Raw genomic sequence first — 27,292 nt, forward strand, 5'->3', positions numbered from 1 at the left:
CATGAGCTACAGCTCCACTTCTGGCTTTTGGCCATTTGGAGGTAAATGTCTCATGGATTATCCTGTATGGGCTGCCTTTGAACCTCGATCCTCAGATCTCCACCTCCTGAGTAGCTAGAATTACAGGCATGAGCCACCAATGCCCAGCTTATTGTTGTATTTCTTATTTCATAAGAAAGTGAGCATAAGTGTTTCACTCCATGAAAATAACCCTCATAAAACTCAGGTGCCTCTGTGATCAACACTGCTGTCTTACTCAGCTTCTCGCCAGCTTTCTTGGGATGTTTTCTTCATTTGGCTTCTGCTAATATTTTCTTGGTTTTCCTCTAGTTTCTCCGTTTCTCTATTTTTGCTGATTCTACCCTTTCCTGATCTGTCCCTGGGTTGAATCCTCCTGCCCCTGTGGGTGATGTGTGTGTGTGCGCTTGTGTGTGTGTGTGCACGTGCATGCATGCATGCGCGTGTTCATAATAGGGTTTGAACTCAGATCCTAGGCTCTATGCCTTAAGCTTTTTCTCTCAAGTTGGGGCTCTACCACTTAAGCCACACCTCCACTTCCCCTGTGGGTAATCCCAAGCAGTTCCATAGTTTTAAATTTAATATACACACTGTCTCCTAAGCTTGTACCTTCAATTTAGATCTTTCCTCCTGAATTCCAGCTTCATAACTGTCACTCCACATCTCCATTTAGATATTTAAGATATCCATATGCAAAATATCTCAGATCTTCCCTCCCTTTGCCTCTAGCCTTAGTTACACTCTACTACCTCATGTGTGGACTGCACCGCATTCTCCATGGAGGTCCTGACCTCTAGGCTTTCAGACATATGAGAGAAGTCCTTATGATAAATGAGGTCATACAGGTAAGCCCCAATTCAGCTGGCTGGTATCCTTTCAAAAGGGAAATTTGGAAGCCAGGTGCTGGTAGCTCACACCTGTAATCAACCTAACTCAGGAGGCTGAGATCTGATCACAATTGAAAGCCAGCCCAGGCAGACAAGTCCATGAGACTCTTATCTCCAATTAACCAGCAAAAAGCCAGAAGCAGCGCTGTGGCTCAAGTGGTAGAACTACAGGCCTTGAGTTAAAAAGGTAAGGGACAGTGCACAGACCCTGAGTTCAAGTCCCAGTCAATACTGATACAAAATGAAAGAAAGAGGAAGAGAGAAAAGGAAGGACAGAAAGAATGAAGGAAACCTGAGCACGGACACAGGAAAGGCCATTGGAAGCCAGTGGGAGAAGGCAGCTCTTTGCAAGTTGAAAGAGTACGCAGAAGGAACCACCCCCGTCAAGCCTCTGTTCTGGGACATGAGCCTCCTGCATTTTGTGGAAATAACATCCAGTCTGGGCTATTTTGTTAAAGCAACCCTCAAAAATGGATACACTTGGTCCTGTCTTTTCCTCAGGCATTCATTAGTGTTTGCCATTCTCTCTCCATATTTCTTATCTGTCTAGGTGAGCTCCGTGAAGGCAGACATCCGTGTCCCCAGCAGGAGTAGTGCCTAACACAGCCAGTGCTTACCAGTTTGTATGATATCCCCGGCTCTGTGATCACTCTCCCAGGTTACAGTGGTGGCTGCCTAGTAGGTCACACCCTTTCTCTACAGCACTTTCTGAGATCTGCTCCTGGTCACCCTCAGCCTCCTTCATGACAGACCTCCTGGCCAGACGGAACTCTTTTAAGGAAATGAGATTCCTCCTTCTCTAGTGACTTTACCTTGGCTTATGTTCTCTGACCCCTGGCTGTGGACACACATCCTTATAGCCTGTCCAATTCCTGCTAGTCTATAGGTGTCCCATGTCATTAGGGGCCATCTCTCTGTGACTGTGTATGGGGTAAGTCCCTGGGTTGTCACTTCAGCACAGACATCCAGGATGAGTAGATGAGTTCAGAACTTAACCCTCCCGGCTACTGAGCACTCCCCCTGTTCTCCACTAGGGGGAAGCCTAGGGCAAGGGGAACCTCCAAGGCTTTCCCCCGCCTGTACTTGCAGTTGTGGATAAGCGTAAGTTGGATAAGTATTCCTGAGAATTCCAGACAGCATGGATCTAGGAGTCACAAGCTTGCAGTTAAAAATCCTGCCTCTGAGCCAGCTGGGCAATGGTGGGTCATGCCTATAATCCTAACTTCAGGAGGCTGAGATATGAGGATCATGGTTCGAAGCCAGCTCATGCAGGAAAGTCCTTGAGACTCTTTTCTCTAATTAACCACCAGAAAAATGGAAGTGGAGCTGGGGATCAGAGTTGTAGAGCACTAGCCTTGAGCAAAAATGCTCAGGGACAACACCCACGTCCTGAGTTCAAGCTCCACCACTGACAAAAAAATCCTTCCTCTGTATGTACTGTCTAAACTGGAAAGTCCATTCAGGGCTGAGGGTGTAGCTCAGCTTACAGCATATGCAAAGTTCAGGGTTTGATTCTTAGTACTACAAAAAGATTCTGTTGGTATGTCTGTCTAGATCTGTATATAGGTGTGTGGGTGTATAAAATGGGACTCATCTCTCTCTCTCCTTCTCTACATTAACCTAGGTGTCAAAGGCATACCTTAGGTATGTCAATTATTTCCTGAGATGAAAAACATTACATAAGACAAGTGCCAGCAGCTCACGCCTGTAATCCTAACTACTCAGAAGGCTGAGATCTGAGGATTGCAGTTCAAAGCCAGTCCAGGCAGTAAAGTCCAACAGACTCTTATCTCCAATGAGCCAGCAAAATGGCAAAAGTGGAGGTGTGGCTCAAGTGGTAGAGTGCCAACGTTAAGAGAAAAAGCCAAGCAGGAGGGGCTGGGAAGGTGGCTCAGTGGTAGAGCGCTTGCCTTGCATGCATGCGGCCCTGGGTTCGATTCCTCAGCACCACATAAGCAGAAAAAGCCAGAAGTGGTAGAGTGCTAGCCTTCAGCTGAAGAGTTGAGGGGACAGCTCCCAGGCCCAGAATTGAGGCCCCACGACCAAAAAAAAAAAAGCCAAGCAAGAGGGCGGGTCCCTGAGTTCAAGCCCTGGGACTAGGGTGTTCACACATGCGCGTGAATGCTTGCACATGCGTGCACACACACACACACACACACACACACACACATATATTACAGACTCAAAGATAAAGGAATGATGTATGAAATAGCCTGCACTGAATTACTGAAAGGACAGTATTCATTGGAGAATTAATTTGGAAGGAAATAGAATGTGACAGCTTCAAGATTTTCAACTCTGGGCCCTGTGGCTTCAGAAAGCCAGCTAGACCACAGGATCACCAGGGCCTGGCCTGGGCACTGAGGGATGAGCTGGGAGGAACTGGTTGAGAGTGTAATTAAGGGGAAGGCTGGGTAATGCTAGGTAAGGAGGACTTGAGGGAGTCAAACAAGCAGAGCAGACCCTGGAGCTGTTAGCTGCAGAAGCCCAATGGTTCAGGGTAGACACAGCTCCACCTGGGCCTCGGGGAGAGGATGATGGAAGAGGCCAGAGAGGAGGAATGCTGGAGGAGTGATTGCTCCTTAGGTCATAGTGTCTCTCACTTCTATGTGTGAGGTAACATAGAGCAATGGGGAGCGGGAAGATTGGAGAGGCCATGGCTTGGGCCTGGAGTTTTGAGTGGGCTTTTGGTGATTGTGTACCCAGCATATCTTGCTGGGTGGCACTGAGGGTGAGGCCTGAGAGTGGCTTTATGTAACTACGAAAGAGGCATTCTGGTGGGGTGCTAATGGTCACGCCTGTAATCCTAGCTACTCTGGAGGCTGAGATCTGAGAATGGAAGTTCAAAGCCAGCCTGAGCAGACTAGTCTTTTAGACTCTTCTCTCCAACTAAGCAGCCACAAGTCAGAAGTAGAATGTGGTTCAGGTGCTAGAGCATTAGCTTTGAGAAAGGAAAAGAAAAATCTAAGCAAGAGCACAAAGCCCTGAGTTCAAACCCCAATACCAGCACAGACATACAAATATTTGTACACAGAAAATGCTTAAGTGTACATTTAGAACTTCCTGGCACCTAGAATGAAGCCTGCAATGGTCCTGTGTCACCTGTACTGCTTGGAGCACACCCAGAGAATGGTGCTCAGGTTTGAGAGCCAGATCAGACAGCCAGGTAAACTCAACAACTCAGTAATTAGGGGTCAAGGGAGCTAAGTACCAGATATATTAAATACTTGATGTATGTAGGCCCTGAGAACCACAATCAGTTCAGTACATGCAAGTGACAGGAATATAAAGACCAGGGAGCAGTACAAGGGGAAACCTTTGAAACCGTCAGAGCTGAGTGTGGATGAACTAGACTACCTAAGAGGGCCCTGGCGGTAGGGACCTTGTGGCCTCTGGCTGGCACCTGAGCAGAGGATTGGAAACAAGGTCAAGTCCCAGCCAGTTTTTGCTTACCTTCAGACTCTGTGGTCCTGTGAATCCTGCTTCCTCTGGACAGTCTGAGTCAGAGGCGGGCCTCAGTTTATTCTTCATGTGGTCACAGACGGGGTTTGGACCTCTAATTTGATGACTCAGAACTTTAAAGGAGGAAGGATGTGCTTGAGCATCTGGTGACCCCAGTACAACCCTAGTTAAAGTATTGCTCTAAGCCAGGTGCTGATGGCTCACATTTGTCACCCTAGCTACTCAGGAGGCTGAGATCTATAGATCATGGTACAAAGCAAGCCCAGGCAAGACAGTCACTGAAAAAGGCCATTATTCAGAAGTGGAGGTGTGGCTCAAATGGTAGAATGCCTGCCAGCCTTGAGGTGGACAGCATCTGGGCCCTGAGTTCAAGCCCCAGTACCAGCACGCACGCACACACGCACGCATGCACGCGCGCGCGCACACACACACACACACACACACACACACACACACACACACACACACGTTTTGCTCTATCACCACTTAAGTGTCAATCAGGCTTTGGGATTCCACAGAGCTCAACAGTAGCCTGAGAAAACACCTTCCCACTGCCTCTCCCAACGCATCTTAGACTTCCCACCTACGGCTTCTTTCTGTACGGCTTGCCATGCTACCTCGTGGCGTAGTTCTCAGTCCCCCTTTGCCTGTGGATTCTCCCTTCCAAGGAGAGAGCCTCATTTTCACTACTAGGCCAGATCTCCCGGCTTCATAACTTATGTCCAGTTGTGCTCACAAAGATGCCTGTCGCCAGCTCATACACACGAATTCCTCACCCATAGCAGGCTCTTCCCCTACCTTCTCCCCTATCATGCAGGATAACACAGACTTGGGTAAGGTACCTAAAAACTTTATATTATTATTATTATTATTTTGTGCCAGTACTTGGGCTTGAACTTGGGGCCTCATGCACTCCCTCAAGGCTGGCGCTCTACCACTTGAGCCATACCTCCACTTCCTGTCGGCTCTTGTAAACAGTCATTAAATTCAGCTGGTCCTAGCACAGCATGGTAATAAGTTAGACGCTCCCTGCTTACCTCTTCACATCATTTCCACAGGGCCCGGGCCTCTGTGGCGCATTTTGTATGGATGGGATCCTTGCCGTTCCTCGTTGGGATTACTAACTACACTTTGATTTTTTTAATTTTTATTTTTTTGTCAGTCATGGGGGCTGAACTCTAAGAATGATGACTATGGGGCTGGGAAGGTGGCTCAGTGGTAGAGTGCTTGCCTTGCATGCATGAGGCCCTGGGTTCGATTCCTCAGCACCACATAAACAGAAAAAGCCGGAAGTGGCACTGTGACTCAAGTAGTAGAGCGCTAGCCTTGAGCTGAAGAGCTGAGGGACAGCGCCCAGGCCCAGAGTTCAGGCCCCACGACCGACAAAAAAAAAAAAAAAAGTGAATATATTTTAAAGGTCTTGCAAACACCAAGGTAACACTAGAACTAAGGAAAATAAACTTCCTTGCGAGAGACTGACATTTCAACACTGTCATTTAGTTATTTACACATTTTAATATCTGAAAGGTGCATATAAACTTACCTAAACACCTGTATATGGCCAGATGCTGGTGGCTCAAGCTGGTAATCCTAACTACTCAGGAGACTGAGATCTGAGGATCAGTTTGAAGCCAGTCAGGCAGACAAACTGGAGTGACTGATTTCCAATTAACTAGCAAAAAAAAAAAAAAAAAAAAAAAGCCAGAAGTTGGCAAGTGGTAGAGCACTAGCCTTATGTGGAAAAAAGCTAAGGGACAGTGCCCAGACCCTTGAGTCCAAGCCCCAGGACCAGCACCAAAATAAAGAAAAAATAAATATCCATATGAATGTGTTTGTGTAGGAAACTTAAAATAGCTCAACTGCTGACAGCTACTCCAGAGAAGTGAACCAAAGCCTAGGAGACCTGTGGTTTAGAGAACAAATTAAACCACAGCACTCCATAAACTCCTGCGACTATATACCGTCTGAACGAATGCAGTGGGCCTGGCTCTGTTGCTAGCAAGGTGCTGGGCTCTGTGTTCGCACCGAGAGCTCAGACACAGCCTTGAAGCACAGCGAGGAGCAAGGCTTAGCCTGCAGATTGACCAGCAGGGATGGACAGAAGTCTCCCAGAGAAAGTGCTCTCAGGGAAGCACAGGGGAGCTGTGGGAAGCTTCTGGAAGGTTGGTAATGATGAGAACTAAGCACTGGCTCTTGAGAGACTTAAACAGAAAGGACAGTGGCTGTAGCAAATAAAGGTGAAATTCACCTTTAGGATGGGAGTTTATTATCTGGTGGTGCCTCTACCATGGCTCTGGCCGCTGGAGAAGGAAGAAGGGGGTGAGTGGGGGGGGGGTGGGGGGGGGTGGCGGTGGAAGGGGCAGTGGACCTGACTCAGGGTCCCATACTCTTGCTTAACTTTTTTCACTCAAGGCTAGCGCTCTACCACTTGAGCCACATCTCTGCTTCTGGCTTTTTGCTGACTTTTCTGTCCCAGATTACTTTTGAATCAAGATCCTCAAATCTCAGCCTCCTGAGTAACTGGGATTATAGGAGTGAACCACCAGCACCTGGCTATCTTTATCCTTTTACTGACTCAACTCTTCCTGAGAGTTGAGGCAGGAAAGCAATGGAGCCACCATTAGGGACCACAACACATTATAAGCAGCAATGAATGGAACTTTCCAAGAAGGCAGACCAGGGGATGAATGTCAGCCCTCGCCCTTCTTAAGACTCTCATTGCATGCTCTGTTACCTGGCTGTTATCCTGTTATTTCTATTTAAAGCCAGAATTCCTGAAACAAAATCATTTTACTCTCCTAAGTTCTTTACAACATGAAATATTCACATGTAATACCAGTAGCATACATTTGATTAGGTCAGACTTTTTAATTTGTGAGCTCAGTTGTTGGAAAAAGAGACCAATAAGTCCTGCCAGGTGTGATAGTGAATGCCTGTAATCCCAGCTGCTTGTGAAGTAAAGGTAGGAAGAGCAAAGTTGGGGTAGGGTGCTCAAGCGATACAAACACTTGCCTAGCAGGAGGGAGGCCCTGAGTTCAATCCCCAGAACCAGCCCCCTCAAAACAAGAAACGTCCAGAAAGAACACATGGAGAAGACAGGCCCACTGTTGGGGGCGGGGAGATTAAAGAGCTTTCAAAAGCACTGAGCAGAGAGCACAGCCAGGGAGAAACAGCAGAGAAACAGCAGTAAAGCCCAATTTGGACAGGTTTGTTCGCAGATGCCGGCACCTGCGGCAGCTCGCTGAGCTTCTCCCACCTAAGCGTTAACACCTGCAGACGTCCACAGGCAGGGCGCAAGTGCCCACAACAACGCCAAAGAATACACACACACCAGAGCAAAATTAACTGCTCAGATACACAACAGCGAGTCCCTTAGCTACGCACTGTGTGGGAAAGACTGATGTGCTGCGAGGTGGGCCAGCTGCGGGTGGGCGGATGAGGCGAGTGAGGCCTAGAAGGGACCACAAAGGCCTGTGGACTGGGGAGAGCCAGGACACACACGCAGGTGCACTTGTGGTATTCCACCCGGCAAGACTCGGGGACATCCACCTCACAGCTGAGGCTAACCTTGCACCTCTGGCCTTCTTAACTATCCATCGAACTCCCCTAAAAATTCCTAGGACAGCCTTTGAATTGCCCTCCAGAGAAAGGCTGCCCTTCTGCTCATAGCTAGGCTGTCAGTGCTGAGGTTGGGACGATCCTCCATGGCAGTCCTGTCCTGCTCAGTGGTTCCATCTGAGCAGCTACTTTTTCTTGTGTGTGTTGGTACTGGAGGCTTGACCTCAGGACCTGGGCGCTTTCCCTTACCTTTTCACAGCCCGCCTGAGCAGCTTCAAAGTCCCTGTGAAGCTCTTTTATATCCAATTAACCATTCAAAAAACTTCAAGCGAAGCCAGGCATCGATGGCTCACACCTGTAATCCTAGCTACTCAGGAGGCTGAGATCTGAGGATTGCGGGTCAAAGCCAGCCCGGGTAGGAAAGTCCGTGAAAGTTTTATCTCCAATAAACCACCAGAAAACCGGAAGTGGCTCTGTAGCTCAAGTGGTAGAGCACTAGCCTTGAGCTGAAGAGATGAGGGACAGCACTCAGGCCTAGAGTTCAGTTCAAGCCCCACAACTGACAAAAACAAAACAACAAAAAAAAAACCTCCAAGTGGAGCTGTGGTTCACAGAAGTAGCACTAGCCTTGAGCAAAAGAGCTCAAGGATAGTGCCCTGGCCTTGAGTTCAAGTCCCACAACTGACAAAAAAGTCCGCCCAGGCTGACTTTTAACCGTCATCCTCCAATCCCAGTCTCCTGAATAGCTAGGTGTACAGGTGTGAGCCACCAATGCTGGGTGCGAAGTTAATTAAATTCCTCCCGGCTGACTCTATGGATCAACTCCCATGGAAGTGCTCTGTTCCAAGTCAGGGGAACCCAATATCACCAGTCTACGGAAAACAGGGTCCACATGAACAGCAGCAACCAAAACAAAAAAAAGACAGTTCTGTTTTGTAAGAAACAATATATTTTATTTTTCTGACACCACAGCTCCGGCAAGTGGTTTTGTACCAAATTTAATGGAGGTTACACAGAACGTTTTACGCATGGAAGAGAGAAGAAAGGGAAGAAGGAACCACAAAACTTCAAAACAAAACAAAACCCAAACAAAACAAAAAGGCCTGGATAGCTTTTAGCATCTGCTCCACTCCCGACATGAATACAATTCACCTGGGAATTCTCCTAAGAACAGAAAACAAGGTGAGCGAGGAAGAGGACAGTAGGGAAGAGAAGAGGCGAAGGGGGAAAGGCCAGAGGCCGCCCCACCCCGACAGAGCTCTCCCTGCCGGGGCCACGACACTGCATGTGCCCCCAAAGAATATGGGGGTACTGATGAGGAGAGGAGGGGGAGGAAACACCCCTAACCCAGGGGACTGGACAGAGAGGGGGAGAAAAACGTCGTGATCGGGTTGTGTAGTGTAGATTGTGCTCAGGAAAGCACTGCAACTGGAAAACCAACAACCAAACCGACAACAACAACAACAAAAAAACCAAGGTCCTAAGCGTCGTCATCTTTAGAAAGAAACGCGGCCCCGCCCCCCGCCCCTCGCCGAACTTCGTTCCTTTTTTTTTGTTTTTGTGCTTTTCGTTAATACTCTGCGCTGAGGTCGTAGTTTGGTTTTGTTTTTTTCTTTTCTCTATATACTGGAGTTGAAAGAAAATAGTCCCAAGGTGTGAAGACGGGCCGTGCGCGCGCGGCCTCCTGGTCTCGTCTCGTCCCGGAGACTCGAGTCTCTGCCCCTAGAATCTCTGCTAAAATCCCTTTTACAATATAGTACAGTACGCACACGGAGACAGAACCCCAAACAAAAAACAACCCAAATCCACAGCCCCAAGCCCCGAACGAACGAGCAGAAAGAAAGAGCAAGGAGTCCTGGGAGAGGCGGGCGGGGCGCCCGCCGCCGGCGCCCCCTCCCCGAGGCCCGGCCACGGCGCCCCGGCAATAAACTTTAAACAATAAATCTTAAAACAACAAACGAACAAAAAAAAAAAAAAAAAGAAAGAAAACAGAAGCAGAACGCCCAGCTGTGGATCGGACGACTCCCTTCGTTTCTCGGTGAATCCGTACATTCTGGAGATGTCCCCGCCGCGCCGCGGCCGCGCCCCCGGGTCCGGCTCCTCCCGGGGCTGCCCGCCGCCCCTCGCGTGCGCGCGGCCCGGGGTTCCCCCCTCCCCTTACCCCCGGAGTCACCTCCGGACGAGCGTCCGTCCTTACGTCCGTCCCGCCGCGGCCTTCCGACGGTAGCAGCTCAGAACATCATGTTCCCCGGGTTCCCGGGGCCCTGGCTGAAGCCGCCCATGCCCACGTCGGCGGCCATGCCGCGGGGCCGCATCTGCGGCGGGATCATGAGGCTCTGCTGGGGTCCCATCATGCCCTGCATGGACATCACCATGCCCGGGGAGCCCACGGGGCCCGGGTGGCTGTAGAGGCCGGCGGGGCCCCGGTCCTTGCCGGCGGCGATCATGCCCACGGCGGCGGCGGGGTTGCTCATGAGCGCGGGCTGGCCGGGCATGGCGGGCGGCGCGGGCGACATCATGCGGGCGTGCGGGCCCATCATGCCCTGCTGCAGGAAGGCGGGAGGCCGCATGGGGCTGTGGCCCGGCATGGCCGGCGCCGTGCCGAGCGGGAGGTCCGCGGTGCCCACGGGCCCCGGGCCGCCCATGCCCGGCAGCGCCAGGCCCATGCGGGGCGCCTGCTCGCCCATCACGCCCGGCATGTGCGCGAAGCCGGGCCCGGGCGGTGGCGGCGGCGGCGGCGGCTTGCGGCCGGGCGCCTCGGCGGCCGCGGCACGCGGGAAGTACTGCAGCGTCTGGCTCGGCTTCTCCGAGGGGATGATGCGAGACAGGTCGAACTCGGGGATGCCCGCCGCGCCGGGCCGGATGACCTCCTGCAGCTCCGGGTCCGTGAACACCGACGGCATGCTGTTCCCCAGCACGGCGAACGAGTCGGGGCCCCCGGGCTTGCAAAGTGCGGCGTCTGCGGAACCCTGGGCCAGGTTGCCCGGGCGGCCGAGTGGGCCTTCGCCCGGGAAGCCCATGCCGCCGGGGAAGCCGCCCTGGCCCCCGCTCGGGCCGTTGTGGGGGAACAGGACTTGCTGGGGCGGGGACTGCACCGGGGGGAAGCCCTGGGGGAAGCCCATGCGGCCCTGGGGCCCAATGGCAGGCTCCTGGGCCCCGTGGCCCAGGATGGCGTTGTGGGCGATCAGGCCTGGCCCCACAGGCACCCCGTGGGGAGGGAGGCCGGGCCCCATGGCGCCCGGAGACGGCATCTGATTGGAGTGGGACAGCGGCTGGGTCATTCCCATTGGGCTGAGCGTTGGCATCGGAACCACGGGGTTGGGACCTGAAATTCGAGGAGGCTGGGTGTTAATGTGCATTCCTAGAAAGATAAATGTATCAAAGGAGTCAACCCGCACAAAAGCAACTCACAGACGCCAGGGTTGAACAGATGGACAGGGGAAAAAAAAAAGTGTTTTGCTCCTTAGGTGCAAGTACCTGTGCTGGAGAAACAACCAGCACACAGCTCCCCGCCTTTAACCACAATCCTCAGATCTCAGCTTCCTGAGTAGCTAGGATTATCGATGTGAGCCACTAGTGCCTGGCTTAACTGACATAATTTTATCTTGCCTTAAAAAGAGACCATTTAAAAGTCCAGGTTACACAAAATATCTTAAGAAGTGATAACTTCTATTGGGAAGAAAAGCCTACAGTTTTTTTTTGGGGGGGGGGGGTCCGGTTGTGGGGCCTGAACTCTGGGCCTGGGTGCTGTCCCTCAGCTCTTCACTTGAGCCACAGCGCCACTTCTGGCTTTTTTCTTTTTGCTTATGTGGTGCTGAGGAATCGAACCCAGGGCCTCAGGCATGCAAGGCAAGCGCTCTACCACTGAGCCACCTACCCAGCCCCTATAGTTCTACTATAGTCTCTGGGACATCTAAAAATTTGCTCTCTCTGGATTACAAATAAAGTATGAGGGGAGTGGTGTTGGTTGTGGTTCATTTCCCAGCCTAGTTAATTAGGATTGCCTGGTCAACAGGTAGCAATCGTAACCATCAGAATCAAACAGCTGTAGCTCCTCCTGACCCCTTCCTGTGAGTAAGGCTGCTGGGGAGGGGGGGGGAAATGGGAAGGGGGGAGAGACTAGGAATGGAGGCAAGTAGAACAAGTAGGGAAAGAAGAGTTTTATTATCTCTCCAGTCCCAAAGAAAGACCACCCACCCCCACCCTGCAAATGGCGGCTTTCCATTGCCTGACACCCTGGGACCAACTGCCTTTCCAGGAAAATACTTAGGAACTAAAGAAATTCCAATCAGCAGATGAAGAAGTCATTTTTTAAAGTATTGCTGCAGGAGGACCCCTAAAACCTCAGAAAACACACACTCCATCTTGGTACAGAACTACAAGGAAACCTGCTTTCTTCTGAAGCAAACTAATCCAAGTGTTATCTTAGAGGGGCATCCGTGGCTCACACCTGTAAGCCCTAGCTACTCAGGAGGCTGAGATCCAAGGAGGTTCAAAACAAGATCAATCTCTGAGACGATTATCTCCAACTAAGCACACTAGCCTGGCAGGAGAAAGCCTCAGGGTAGTGAGGCCCCAGTCACCCGCCCCCCCCCCCCTCCCCATTTAGCTACTGAGAAGACACTTTCCAGCTGGGGGCAGCTCCTCACCTGGCATGTTATTCATCGAGGGCAGGTTGGGGGAGCGGGCGGGCGGGGAGTCATCGTCGGAGCTGGCCACTGTCTTGATGGCGTCATGGTATAATGGGGTAGAGCTGGGCATGGCGAACTTAGACATTCGAGACATCATGATGGAGAGCGGGTTTTGGGAGAGGGTGGGCTCGGGAGGCATGGTGTACGGCGTGCTGGAGGGAAGACTTCCGGGGATATTCACAGAGGCAGGCTGGCTGGCAGCCGGAGGAGCTGGAGGGCCACCTACGAATAAAACCAAACCAACAGCCAGAGAATTAGATTCCTTTGGAAGGCTGCTGAATCCCAGGATCCTAAGCTGGCGAGGCCAGGGAGGAGATGGGGAAGGAAGAGGAGGAGGAAGGTGGGCAGAACACTGCAATTAGCTCCCAGGCACCCCCATCCGTCCTGCAGAGAGGGGTGCGGGGACACAAGCATGCGTGCCAGGAATGTGTCAGGAATGTTAGTTCCAGCACGAGGAGAACAGGGTTTATAGACAAGAGTATGACATGAGGGAATTTCTTTCCCTGGCCAATCTCCATTGAGAATCTGACTCGGGTCTGGAAGCAAGACTTAAGACTGGCCGCATCACCTGACCCAAACTCTTCATTTCCACCATTTCCAGGTGTTTGAGCGGAGGGCCAGCTGTGCCGCTCTATTGCTACCCTGCCGAGACCAATGCTTCGGCTCGGTGGGATAAATGTCCTGCGTCAGTGTAGCCGGCACCAACCTGGTATTTACGGCTTGGGGCTGCTTGCACTGAGCAACCACCCCCCACCATCCCAAACTATCCTCAGCGCCAGCCTCTCCTGGGAAGAAAATCCTAAGAAATTGTAGGTGGTGTGTGACTACGGCAATCTATCATGGAGACAAGTTCCCCAGGGTTGGGGAACCGTTTCTAGGGTCAGTCAGCACACACATTGGAAAGGCAGCCGAGTGTGAGAGCACCTGCTGTCTTCGGGGCTGGGGTTCTGCTCGGGATCTTTGGAGCTGCAGGGACCCACCTTCAAGGAGGTGGGTCCAGTGTTTCATGAGGTCTCATTTAACCATTGGGAAGACAGTGGGAACTGACACGTTTCCCTCCTTTCAACAACCCCATGTGCCACATGCAGGCCCTGCCAGGACTGGACCCGCGTGCATAAATACACCGCTGCCAACGGGCACTCATCAGTACGTGTCCTGCCTGCCACACATGCTGGCAAAGGCTGCGGACTCGGCCTTAGTCTCGGTTTTCTTAAAGAAACTACATGGGTCCGGCACCAGTGCCTCACGCCTGTAATCCCAGCTCATCAGGAGGCTGAGATCTGAGGATCACAGTTCAAAGCCAACCCGGGACAGGAAAGTCCAATAAATCACCAGAAACCCGGAAGCGGCGCTCGTCTTGAGCTTACGAGCTGAGGGACAGTGCCCAGGCCCAGAGTTCAAACCCCACAACCGACCAAAAAAAAAAAAAGAAAAGAAACTGCATCGGGCTCGAGTAGAAGAGGAGGACAGAGGCACACTGACCTGACTCCACACTGCCCAGCATGGCTGGCGAGGTCATGGTGAGGGGGGCCTTGTGGTTTGGAGGGATCCCGGGGCTCTGGAGGGGAGGCTTGGGGGAGGAGGTCCATCCAGGGGACGGGGCGGGAAGCGATGGAGACTTGAGGTGAACGGGTGAAGCAGCAGCAGACCCCAGGCCTGGGGGGGACTTAATGGAAGCAGCAGCAGCCGGGCCCGCCAGCATGCCTGCCAGCTGCGAGGGAGTCTGAGGAGATTTGAGGTTCCCCGACGGGGAGCCCAGCATCGGGGACTGGACTTGGTGCATGGTGGGCGATTTCAGAGGATTCATGCCGGGCGAGTGCACCTGGCTTCCGGCCACGGATATATCCAAGGGCTTGCGTCCCAGGCCCCGCTGGCCGGCCGGGGCGGGGTTGAGGCTCGTGGGGTTGCTGGAGGGGTTGAGAGGTAGTGGTGGCACGTGGCTGAGCCGGCTGTTAGTCCTTTGGTCGGGCCCGACGGCTTCTCTGAGGTTCCGCAAGCTGCTACTGTTGCTGCTGCTGCTGCCGGGCCCCTGGGCCAGGGGGAGGAAGGGCCGGGGCCCCAGGCCGTACTCGGGCTGGGGGTGTTCTCCGAACGGCAGGGGCACCATCTTCTGCTGGCCGGGCAGCAGCTCCGAGCTCCCCGGCCGCAGCTTCATCATGTCCTCGGGGCCGGCCCCGGCCTCCCTCATCTTCTGAGGTATCATCTGGGCGCCCGACGCCATGCTGACGTTGAGACTGACGTCGCCCTTCAGCCCGGCGGGCACCAGCCCGAACTCCAGCTCGCGCCCGGGGCCCAGCTGCGGGGCCATGCCCTTGGGGAAGTCCCCCCTGGACGGGCTCAGCGGGCCCTCCGCCGGACCCCGGGGGAAGATGGGGTTGTTCCCCGGCTCCAGGTGGCGCTGGGAGCCGGGCACCATCCTGTTCACGTCCAGGCCGGGCCGGATGCCCTCCATGCTCATGCCCGGCGGGAGGCCCAGCTGCTTCTCGGCCAGCTGCTGCTGGAACATCTCTTCCGACAGCCCCTGGGGGTTGGGGAAGCGCTCCCCTCGGCCGGGCCCGCTGAAGACGCCCTGGCCGGGAGGGAAGTTCCGGCCATCCCCCGGGATTTTGGCCACCTCGTCCGGCCAGCTGACTCCGGAGAGCCCCGGCCGAGGCGCCGAGCCGGGCACGCCGGGCCCCTCCAGGTCGGAGTTCATCATGCCGGCGAAGGCGGGGAGGCGCATCTGGCCGCCGGGCATGCTGGGGTGGGGGGCCATGCCCCGCGGGGGCAGAGAGTGCGACAGGCTGATGCCATCCGGGAAGGGCTCGGCGCCCCCCGGGGCCCAGCCGTCCCCAGGGGCCATCTGGTAGGGCGGGGGAGGCCCCCGGACCACGCCCCGCGGCCCGTGCTGGTGCGCCATCATGTCCTGCAGCGAGCACTGCTGCACCACCACCTGCTCCTGCTTCCGCCTCTTCTCCTCATAGAACTCCTGCTGCAGCTTCAGCCACGCGATCTGCTCCGGAGTCATGTGGTCCAGGTGGTCGGAGTTCAAAGGAGGGGGGACCATGTCCTCGGGAGAAAAGGGGACGTCTCTGGGGCCTTGAGGACCGAATGGAGCTCCCACATCTGTCCGGGACCCAGGCCCCTTACCTAGACTTTGGGATTGGGCCATCATGGCCTGGATTGGCCCTTCTGGTTTTTTCTGGGGTCCATCTAACACCCCGGGGTTCTGCGGGGGTCCCCCACCTTGAGCTCCGGTGAATTCTTTCTCATCGGGGAAGAGCATGCGCTGGATGTCTCTGAGAGTTTGTAAGGAACGTTCTCGGTGTTCCAGCTGCTCCTGAGACAGGCCGTCGGGGTTCTCTCCCAGCGTGGGGGGCTCACCCCCGGACACTGGTGGAGGTGGAGGGGCTTTGGGATCTGCTGAAGAGCTGCTGCTCCCCTGGGAGACCGGGGTCACCGCTCGGTTGTTGGGCGTGGAGTTTGGCGCAGTACCGTCTGGGGGCAACGGGGTGGTGCTGGCAGGGCTGCCCACCGGAGGAATGAGTTTACTGTCTACCCCAGGACTCTCCTGGTCCAGGGGACGTGGGGGCACGGCGGGCTTGGGTGCTGGTGCCGGAATGGGTGGAGTCGGCTGCAGTCTGGTGTTCTGGGCAGAATTCTGGTCCTGGTTGGCTGGGGCCTGGGGCTGCTGTGGAAGAGGTTTTGGGTCATTCCGTAGGGCAGGTATCTGAGTGTTCTAGAAATAAGGGACACTGTTTTACTATCACTGGTAAAATAAGAACATTTGAAAGAACAAGATAGATTATCAGACTTGTCCTCATCACATTAATCTAATCTGGCGCTTGCTGTTGTGTGTGCATGCACGCATGTGTGCACAACGCATGTGCACGTGCTGCTGTTAGAGCTTGAATTCAGGGAGTTCCAGAGAGTCTCTTAGAATTTTTTACTCAAGGCTGGTGTTCTACCACTTGATCCACAGCTCCACTTCTGGCAAGTATCAAAAGTCTTGTTATAAAAGGCCCTTTTTGGGACAGGGAGATTGAAAAAAAGATCTATCAAGTAATATCCTCTTTATCTTGCTATTAGATTTCAATAACTTTATAAGCCTGCCAGGAGACAGCCACCATGCCATGCTGAGCATGTTGGAGTATTTTGAAGAACAGGTTGGATTGCAACCAGTTCAGTGTGGTTTCTGTTCAGGGCAAGCTTACTTCCTCTGAATACGGAAGACTAAACCCAACACCAATACAACTGGTGTGCAGACTTCTGTCAATCACACACTCTGCTGCTTCCAAGTGGAGGTGCAAACGGAGGCAGCCCTGCACCCAGCAGCAGAGCAGGGTGGAGCTGCCCAGCACTCCTCGGGCTGGGTAAGAAAATCGCCTCCTTGAGTTTCCTGGGGAACCTGACATCTCTGGTTTCTGTTGGAGGTTTGTGATCACCGATTCCATATTTGATAAGCATTTAGACATTAACTGCAGTAAGATAATCTGCAGGCAGGAAGCACTGATGGAGCAATCCAAGGCTATCTCGCTCGTGGATCTGTCCTTCCCAATAGCCAGTGAGCTGCCCTTTCTAACAGGTTGGATGATTGCCTTATTATTATTTATTAAGTGCCACTGCTACAGTAAGTACTGGATAAAAGCGCGCTCACCTGATAGGTGGCTTGAATACCATGACCGTAAGCTGGATGGGTATGCATGCCCTGGCCCAAGACTCAAGATAGTACAGAGGCCCTGGTCTACAAACTGTCTTGGGGACTTTCTAGCATCTCCACCTCCCTTCCTTGTGTTCATTTGCTTCTACTTGTTTTGCTGAATCCACTATGTATTCTCAAACCTCTAAAACTCGCTCTGTCCTTCCCACTTAAGTCTCTGAGATGTTTCCCTATGTGTAACCCTATACACAAATCATTGTGTCTAGGCGTATGAACAGCTTATGCATCATATACACAAAGATCTACAATCTGTGAATCTACAATCTGTGAATACATGTGTGCATATAAATGCGTGACTTGCAGGTATTCGTGCACATATAAAGATTTATGTGAAGCCAGGCACCCGTGGCGGTGGCTCACGCCTATAATCCTAAGCTACTTAGGATGGTAAGCTCTGAGGATCGTGGTTCAAAGCCAGCCCAGGCAGAAAAGTCCATGAGATTCTTATCTCCAATTAATCAGCCAAACACTGGAAGTGGAAGTGTGGATGAAATGGTAAGAGTTCCAGCACTGAGTAAAAAAGCCAAGTTAAGAACTGAAGGTCCTAAGTTCAAACCCCATTACTGGCACCAAAAGAAAAAAACATAACAACAAAAACACTGCATACTTTTTTCTAATGCAGCTTGTATTTGGTGTTTAAGATCCAGATGAGAAACAGTGATTTCTTACAATTTTGAAAACACCAAGCAGGTAAGAGCTTTCACTGTGAAATGAATCCTTCTGAAAACCACTGAGACTCTAATTACGGCACCATCATCGTGTCCACCAGTACAGTAGTTTTAGTTGTTGCTTCTATGTTCTTCAGCTTACTCCAGAGCATTATGAAGCTTCTTGTTTTGGTTTTTTAAAACACAAATCTGCTCTGCAGAATTCAAGTGTTCCTGGAGATAGTTCCATGAAGGAAACCTTGAGGTATCTGAATAATTCTTCTCTTCTTTATACCTTCTTCCCCTGGAAATTGATCATCAACCGGCATTCTGGCAGAAGAGGCTAGAAGAGTATGCCTAAGGCCTGCAATGCTAGAACTAGGGTGAATGCCCAGAATGCAGCCCATGTGTGAAGACTAGCTCCATGCATTTTAGTGTGCCACCTCCCCATCATCCCACCCCCATCCCCCACTGCCCTGTGGCCCAAGGAAAACCCCAGAGCCACTACACTACTACAACATACCAGAGGGGCTGTGCTTCTCTCTGTCTTGCTGCTGGAGATGTTCTGGATGTGGAAAGAGACGATCGTTTCAACTTGGCCCTTCAATACAGCTTCTGCAGCTCTGCAGAAACAGAAGAGGCAGAGCCAAGGAGCACTCAGTGGAACACACTCTCCAAACACTTCAACCCCAGAGTAACCTTGCATAGGCAGTGCTGAATGAGAAGAAATCAAAGGAAGCTTGTTTCTTTTTTGTTGTTGTTGGTCATGGAGCTTGAACTCTGGGCCTGAGCGCTGTCTGAGCTCTTCAGCTCAAGGCTAGCTCTTTACCACTTGAGCCACAGCACTGCTTCCAAGTTTCTGGTGGTTTACTAGAGATAAGTGTCTCGGGGCTGGGAAATTGGCTCAGTGGTAGAGTGCTTGCCTTGCATGTCTGAGGCCTTGGGTTCGATTCCTCAGCACCACATAAGCAAAAAGAAAAAAGCCGGAAGTGGCACTGTGGCTCAAGTGGTAGAGCGCTAGCCTTGAGCTGAAGAGCTGAGGGACAGTGCCCAGGCCTGGAGTTCAGGCCCCACGACCGGACACCCCTCCCCCCCAAAAAAAAAGAGTCTCATGGACTTTCCTGCTCCCGCTGGCTTTGAACTGGGATCCTCAGATCTCAGCTTCCCAAGTAGCTAGAATGACAGGAGTGAGCCACTGGTGCCCAGCTAAGCTTGTTTCTTATTGATGCTTATCCTTTACCATCAGATGTCTGAAATTTTTTAAAAGCCATCTCAAAAAATTCCTTAAGAAAGCTAAAAACAAGCCTGTAATGCTGCAACTCAGGAGGCTGAGATCTGAGGACCACAGTTCAAAGTCTGCCCGGGCAATAAAGTCCATGAGACTCTTTATCTCCAATGAATCAGCAAAAAGCTAGAAGTGGAGCTGTGGCTCAAGTGGTCAAGTCCTCAGTGGTTGTCTCTGGGGATGGAGTTGGGGTGGATTTCTCTGCCATGGGAATTAGATCTCAGGACACACAAGCCATACTCAACAGTAAGACACAGACACTAACTTACTTATTGGCCATCTCAGTAGAAAACACATACACCACTTTGGCTGGAGTCTTCTGCGCAGGCGTGGGCTCGGGGGCAGTAGTCTGGCCGTGAGAGGGGGTGGAAGACCTGGGGGCCACCGCAGTGGATGGGGTCATCGAGTGTGGTGTATGTGAATCCTGGGACTTGATGTGGTCGGTAGAATTACATTCTAAGAGGATAAGACAACTCGCTTGTCACACAAACACGACTTCCTTTTCTTTTTACTAGCTTTTAAAGCATCACAAGCCCACATTCAGAACTTCAGTAAGGAAGAACCAAGAAACCATCTCTTCTACTCATAAAATGTCAAATGCTTTTCTCCCCCAATGACTCACTACAGAGCATACCTCCTCTCCTTTCTCCTGTAACAATTATACATCCACCAGACATGAATACTTTCCTTTTCTTTCTTTCCCTCCCTTTCCTTTTTTTTTTTTTTTGGTTGTGGGACTTGAACTCTGGGCCTGGGCGCTGTCCCTCAGCTCTTCAGCTCAAGGCAAATGTTCTACCACTTGAGCCACAGGACCACTTCCGGTTTTCTGGTGATTTACTGGAGATAAGAGTCTCATGGACTTTCCTGCCTAGGCTGGCTTTGACCTGTGATCCTTAGGTCTCAGCCTCCTGAGTAGTTAGGATTACAGGTGTGAGCTACCAGTGCCTGGATTCCCTTTCCTTTTTCTTCTTCTTCTTCTTTTTTTTTTTTTTTTTTGCAGCAGGGTCTTACAATTGTCTACAGCCCCAGCTGGCCTGAGACTCATCATATAGCACAAGCTGGTCCTGAACCTGCAAGTGCACCCCTCAGCCCCCCAAATTATGAGGTTATAGGTGTGTACCCCCACATCCAATCCTGGCCATTTCATGGATTCGGTTCATTGGACCTAACTGATCTCATAACCCACTGCTTCTCCCTTGTTTCAGCATTTATTAAATTTTACTCTGGATAACTTTTTAATTGCCAGCTTTCTAGAGGCACTAAAATCTTTTTTTTTTTTTGCCAGTCCTGGGCTTGAACTCGGGGCCTAGGCACTGTCCCTGAGCTTGTTTTGCTCAAGGCTAGCCTTCTACCACCACTTGAGCCATGGCGCCACTTCCCATTTTTTTCTTAGCTCATTGGAGATAAGCCTGTCTCAGACTTTTCTGCCCGGGCTGACTTAAATCCATGATCCTCCAGTCTCAGCCCACCCTCCCCCCCTTTTTTTTTTTTTGCCAGTGCTGGGGCTTGATCTCAGGGCTTGAGCATTGTTCCTAAGCTTCTTTTACTCAAGGCTAGCACTCTACCATTTGAGCCACAGCACCGTTTCTGGCTTTTTCTGTTTATGTGGCACTGAGGAATCCAACCCAGAGCTTCATACATGCTAGGCAAGCACTCTACCATTAAGCTACCTTCCCAGCCCTGATCTCAGCCTCTTAGTGGCTAGCTGACACTTAGATCTTTAAGGATGACAACCATGGAGTCCAGCACCCAGCACTCAGAACAGACTTCTCAAAATCACCTGGGGGAGAAAGGAAGCAAGGGAAGAAGAGAGGAGGGAGAAAAGAAGGAAAGAGGGAGAAACAATCACCCAGGCTTTCATCTTTAATTTGGGTTAGGAAATCACACGTTCATTCCTTTGGGATTAACTTCATGTTTAGGCCCACACTTAGGATTTCTGTTCTGACACTAGGAAGTAAACCTTAAAACCACACAGCAGACTCCTTCCTGGCTAACTCCATTTTGGTGCCTGCCAAATCTCTACCACATCTGGTAGCCACTTGTTTCTGCCACACTGAAATCAGCTGTGACAAATCTGGACTGGTGCCGGGGTCATTAAGGCTTTCTCTTGTGTCCACAAGTCTGGCAAAATGTCAACCGAGAGTACAGAACCCAACCCTTGGAGGATTTCTCTTGATGGAGAAGAGGAATGAATGCCAGGAAAAAAAAAAAAAAAAAAAGAACTCCAGTGTGGGCCACTGGCACAGGCCAGCAGGAGCTACTGGCTTGAATCTTGAGGTTCCAGTGTAGCGAGAGGCCAGGAACACGCATAAGAACACAGGTGTGCCAGCCAGCCCACCAAGCCACCGTCAAGAGTGGGAACTCCTCAAGGGAAAGGGTCTACACTGAGTGGAAGAAGGGGACAAAACGCTTTCATCAAGAGCCGTGAGAACTCAGCAATCGGCCGCCTGCTCCCCCCACGTGGCTGCCAGCAGCCCCTCTGGATGGCACAGGCTAGCCCACGGGGATCCCTTATAGACATACCTTTTATGTCAGAGTCATCGTTTGGAGTCCCGGGATCTCTCTGATCAAAGGAGTCGGCGGAAATGCTTCGCTCCCTTTTCCCCTTGCCCTTGGCACCGTTTCCAGCCCCGTTCTTCAGCCCCATGCTCCCACCTGGGCCAGGAAGTGCTTTAGGGGTGTGGCCCCCACTCTTGGAGTCACAGGGGGATGGCTGGGATTGGCTGGTGGAGCCCCCCTGTTTACCCTGATTGGAGAATTTGGAGTCCAGCTGGGGGTTTCCAGATGGGGACATCACTGTAGGGGGACGAACCATCACCTCCTGCTTTGACTTGGGGCTACTGAAAGAAACAATGACAAGGAGGTCAGAGACCACACTCAGCTGTCAGCGCACAGTCCAGAGATTTGGTCAAGGGGCTGCTAAGGACTAAACACCCCCCCCCCCCCCCCCCGTCATATTTCACCTCTGCCACCTGTTTTTCCCTTCTACCCAGCTCCCATCTCAGTTAACAGAGAGAAGGAAAGATCAAGCCTGCCAGGCCTTGGAAGCCTAGAGTCACATGGGGACCCATCTCTAGGGCTTCTGTCAATAAAAGACAACGGTTTCTATGTACATAGGGAAGAGACTCTCACACGAAGACTAGCTCAGAGTAAACAAACAGGCATCGTTAAGATCAAAATACTACCCGCCCCCAGGTGGATGACAAGGAGCCGAGGTATAGGGGAGCCCAGCTTCCCTGAAGCAAAAGGTAAGGGCCTGCCCATATGCGCTGATTAGGGAAACCCTCTGGAACCCTCTGGCAACGCCCTCCAACCCAGCCCACTCCCCAAACAGGACATACCAACCTTGCCCAGGGGCAAGGAGAGCGGTTAGTGCTGGTACTGGATGCTCAGGGACTAGGTGCTGTCCTTGAACTTGTTTTTGTTCAAGGCTGGAGCTATGCCACTTGAGTCATACCTCCACTCTGGCTTTTTGCTGGTCAACTGGAGATAGGAGTCTTGCAGACTCTCCTGCCTGGGTGGGCTTGGAAATGTGCTCCTCAGATCTCAGCTTCCTAGCATGAGCCACCAGTACCAGACAAAAACAAACAAACAAACAAACAAAAAAACCCTAACAGTGTGAATTTGGTGGAACAGAGGAAAAGCCTCATTGTGCATGTCAGGGCTGCAGATTAGTTGTCAGACCTTTGGCCTCTTCATCATCCCAGGCCTCAGTTTCCTTACTGTCAGCTTCGAGGATCATACAGGTTGGTCTTTAAGGTCATTTTGTGTGGGTTAGGACAGGTGGTAAAGAGATGAGGCCAAAGAGTAGTGAATAAAACAACTACCCAGCCTGCACCTGTAGCTCACACCTGTAATCCTAACTACTTGGGAGGCTGAGATCTCAGGATTGTAGTTCAAAACCAGCCCAGGCAAGAAAAATCCAAGACTTGTCTGCAATTAAACATCAAGTGGTAGAGCACTAGCCTTGAGCAAAAGAGGCTCAGGGACAGCATTCAAGTTCCAAGTTCAAACCCCAGTACTGGCCCCCCAAAATAGAATCACCCAGGAAAACTGCAATGTAAGCTTACCAGTTTACTATTCCATTACGACTTCCTATCTTCTCCTCCTTTCCCACGTGGGTCTCATGTTCCACGAGTGAGGGTTTGTGCCATGGTGCCCCCCCCCACCACCCCCCTCCTGCCCCGCCTCAAGGGGCAGCAGCAGAGGCCCTGGTCCTTACCTCTGTGTGTTTCCCGATGGAGAGTTCCTCACTTTAGGGTTACTGGAATGCATTGATTGAAATCCTGAGCTTGCACTCACACACAGGGACGGCTCCCCGAGTTCCTCTCGGGCTGCAGCCAAAGAAGCTGCTGGGGGCGGGGGCGGGGGCCCACTGTCTCCTGGGTGCGTCCCTTAGCGCTGGCCACCCGAGTGCCTTTTTCCTCTTTGTTTTTCTCCGCTGTGGAAGTGGGTCCTTTCCTCTCGCAGCTCCCGCATTCTCTGGGGGTGTGCCTCCGACTGCACAAGGAAAATCTCGCATCTCCAGGACACGCTGTGGGAAAGGAAAAAATAAAATAAAAAAGAAAGCTGACATGTTTGATGTCCAAGACCAGGACATCAAACATGCTACAACAGGTTCGAGATGCAGGTGAGAGCGCTAGCCAATGAGGCAGTGCCACATCACTGCTCCCTCCCATCGGGGCTGGAAGGTTGAGGCTCCTGTTCTGGCTGCCGGCTGCCCAGCTAAGGCAGATCAAGCCTGACCAGGACTCAACCAACACCTGAGCCTCCAACCAAGCAGTGCAGACCAGGCCTTGGAAGCAAAGGAGAAAAGCCACTCAGTCTTTGATTATATATTCTCCTCTATATTTCTGTGCCTCTGGACATAAAACTCATGTATTCCTGTTTTCATAGCAATGTGAGTTTGGTTTGTTTCTTGCTGTGTTGTGCCAGTCCTAGAGCTTGAACCTAGAGGCCTGGGCACTGTCCCTTAGCTTTTCCACTCAAGTCTGGTGTTCTACCACTTGAGCCATAGCTCCATTTCCAGCTTTTTGGTGGTTGATTAGAGATAAGATTAACAGATTTGTCTGCCCTGGCTGACTTTGAACTATAAGAGTCAGATCTCCACCTGCTGAGCAACTGGGATTACAGGTGTGAACCATGAGCATGAGCATCCAGCAAAACAATGCGTTGAACCCCGGGGAACTGCAAAGTCACAGTGACCCAGCTCATCACAACGGCACCAAGACCCAGCAGACCCATCCCAGGCTCCAGCCAGACCGAGTGGATCCATGCTTCTGCTTTCAGCGGGGAAGAGGGCATGGAAGTACCACGTACTTCTGGAGCCAATACCTTGACTTCCCCAGACCCACTATTAAATGACATTTAGTTAGCATTGGTGTCCTCACTGCTAGACACAGCGATCACAGGCATGGTCAGAGTGGGAGGGACCAAGAATTATGAAGATTAAAGACCATCTTTGAAGGCGAAGATATTTTCTGAGCCAATTTGCAAGGCTAATTTGAAGCATAAAGGTCAAGAAAGTATTCCCGAACCCAGCTAGAGAACAAATGTGAAATTCCTTTGTTTAGGGAAGGTTTTACTTAAGCCTCAAGTGGTGATGTGGGTTTCTTGAACCCATCATCCTGTGCCCCTCCCGCCCCACATCTTAAAAAGACAGAGTACAAGATGCAAGATATTGAGTACAGGACTGCTAGAGAAAGACTCAGAAAGAGTCGGGCATTAGAGGCTCATGCCTGTCATTCTAGTTACGCAGGAGACTGAGATCGGAGGATCACGGTTTAAAGTCAGCCCAGGTGGACAAATAAATCCCTAACACTCTGATCTTCAGCAAAAGCCAGAAATGGAAATGTGACTCGTGGTAGAATGCCAGCCTTCAATGACCAAGCCGAGTTCAAGTCTCAGTACCAGTACACATACAAACAAACTAAAAATCAAAACGAGATTAATAGCTCAAGGGTTCCAGCTGACATGTATTTTAAGAGCCTCAAGAACTGGACTACAATTGGGAGAAACAGTTAATTATATTCTAGGTTTGGGAAGAACAATCACTATCTAGTGATCTAGTGTTAAACATCTATTTCTTTATTTAAAAGACTACCTGTTTTACCTGGTCACTGAGAGGAAGTTATGAATGTTCTAAGTACACATGATTTTTTCTTTTTTAAATACAGGCAAAAAAAAAAAAAAAACAACCAAACTACCCTAGAATAAAATACTATGAAATATTTCTGTGCAAATCTCAAGGGATAACAGTCACAAAACCATTTTTATCTTAACTATATTTTTTAATTTTTTACTTTCTAATACCTTTACCTTTTTTTGTTAATTTTTTTAATGGTTTAGATGATACTGTGGACTGTGGTTATCAGATGATCTGTAAGATCATAAACATTTTAGTATTGGGGCTTGTACTCCGGGCCTCCAGCTCTTGCTTAGCTTTTCTGCTCAAGGCTGGTGCTCTACCACTTGAGCCACAGCTCTACCTTCAGCTTTTTGCTGGTTAAATGGAGATAAGAGTCTCATAGACTTTCCTGCTCAGGCTGGCTTCGAATCTTGAGATCTTCAGATCTCAGCCTCCTGAGTAGCATGAGGCACTGGCACCTGGCTCATAAGTCATTTTGTAACTTTGAACTTTAGGAATCACTAGTACCCTAGCAGTTATGATACAATTGAATCCGATCCCAGGCAAGAGGAGAACTGAACACTCAACTCAGAGAAACAAATGGAGAATGGTGGTTGTCAGAGGCTAGGACATGGGGAGGAAATGTGGAAGATATAAAGAAAAGGAAGAAACAAAATCTGTTGACTACACAATGAAGCTGTTCCTCAAAATTAGTTTGTGCCAGTACCAGTTGTTCATTTGTGCCAGTATAGTCTAAGATCAGGGTTCAAAGCCAAGCATCAGGTGTCAAGTGTACTCACCCAAACCCCAAGGGTCACGACACTGCGGTGTTCATCCTAGAGGAGAGGCATCCAGGAGCCCTCTGCCCAAAGGTGACCGTCACTGGAAGTGGACAAAGAAGGGTGGGAGCCAAGTCCCCAGTGGATTTCAAAAGCAAACTCCACCAGTATCCATTTGCCACTGAATATCTTAGCAATGCAGAGTTCCTATGCATTCTATAATATGAGTTTCAGAGGAAGTTGTTATTTGCCATGGAAACGGAACCAATTCTGGGTTACAAAAGGGAACATATGAGATGGGTAGAGATTGTGAGGTCCCTGTGGCTTCCTTCCTCTCCTTCCTAATTGCACATTTTATTTTCAGAGGCTAAAGAAATATTAAGTGCAAATAAAATCAATTTTCCTCCTTTTGAAGTTTCTGGGCATTTAGAAAGGGGAAACGAAACACCTTCCATTTTTGTGTCTGTGCACTTCTTATTCATGTAGAGAAGGGCACAGCACAGCAGAGCAGAGCTTAGGAGACAAACTTCACATCTGCTTTGGAATTTACCAAATGACTTTCCCACTTGGTTTCTCCTCTCTGTAACCTCAACTCACCAGCCAGCCCTCAGCCAGAAGCTTCACAGGAAACTGAGGGCTGCACAACTCTTGTCCTAACCAGGTGATTTCCTCTTATTTAGTGCCTACTGTATGTGGAGTGCTGTGTTCAACTGAATGAGATTAAGTAAAAAAAAAAAAATCAGTTATTGACTAGGTGCTGGTGGCTCAAGCCTATAATCCTAGATACTCAGGAGGTTGAGATCTGGAGATCCAGGTTTGAAACCAGCTTGAGCAGATCAATCTGAGAGACTCATTTCTAACTAGCAAAAAGACAGAAGCAGAGGTATGGCTCAAGTAGCAGAACACCGGCCTTGAGGAAAAAAAAAAAAAAAGCCCCAGTTACCAGCATTAATAAAAGAAAAGAAAAGAGGAAAGAAAAAGAAATCAGTTACTGGTCAAGCAGAATTATTTTCAACATATGATACGGAGGTGCCTTCTTTGCCAGGATTTATAGTTTTGCAATTTCAAGAAAGAACCAAGTTCTAGTTTGTCTTAGGGCCAGATATTTAGGAAATCTCTTAACAGAGACTCTATAAAGT

The 27,292-nt window shown here is 50.8% G+C and overlaps 1 protein-coding gene across 1 annotated transcript in view; it reads right to left on the reverse strand.

Annotated features, from left to right (window-relative positions):
• Nucleotides 1-10,123: 10,123 nt before the first annotated feature.
• The window catches only part of Bcl9 (BCL9 transcription coactivator), a 65,394-nt gene continuing 48,225 nt past the window's right edge, over nucleotides 10,124-27,292 (reverse strand). Inside the window, exons 3-10 of the mRNA XM_042685627.1 lie at nucleotides 26,175-26,256; nucleotides 23,470-23,781; nucleotides 21,771-22,087; nucleotides 19,517-19,703; nucleotides 18,486-18,585; nucleotides 14,099-16,334; nucleotides 12,575-12,838; nucleotides 10,124-11,250 (exon numbers count right to left, since the gene is read on the reverse strand). Coding sequence (XP_042541561.1) covers nucleotides 10,157-11,250; nucleotides 12,575-12,838; nucleotides 14,099-16,334; nucleotides 18,486-18,585; nucleotides 19,517-19,703; nucleotides 21,771-22,087; nucleotides 23,470-23,522 — 4,251 coding nt within the window. The 5' untranslated portion in view covers nucleotides 23,523-23,781; nucleotides 26,175-26,256 and the 3' untranslated portion in view covers nucleotides 10,124-10,156. The remainder of the gene's footprint in view (nucleotides 11,251-12,574; nucleotides 12,839-14,098; nucleotides 16,335-18,485; nucleotides 18,586-19,516; nucleotides 19,704-21,770; nucleotides 22,088-23,469; nucleotides 23,782-26,174; nucleotides 26,257-27,292) is intronic.

This window comes from Dipodomys spectabilis, unplaced genomic scaffold, assembly GCF_019054845.1.
Source record: "Dipodomys spectabilis isolate Male_0828 unplaced genomic scaffold, ASM1905484v1 ptg000002l, whole genome shotgun sequence".
NCBI lineage: Eukaryota > Metazoa > Chordata > Mammalia > Rodentia > Heteromyidae > Dipodomys > Dipodomys spectabilis.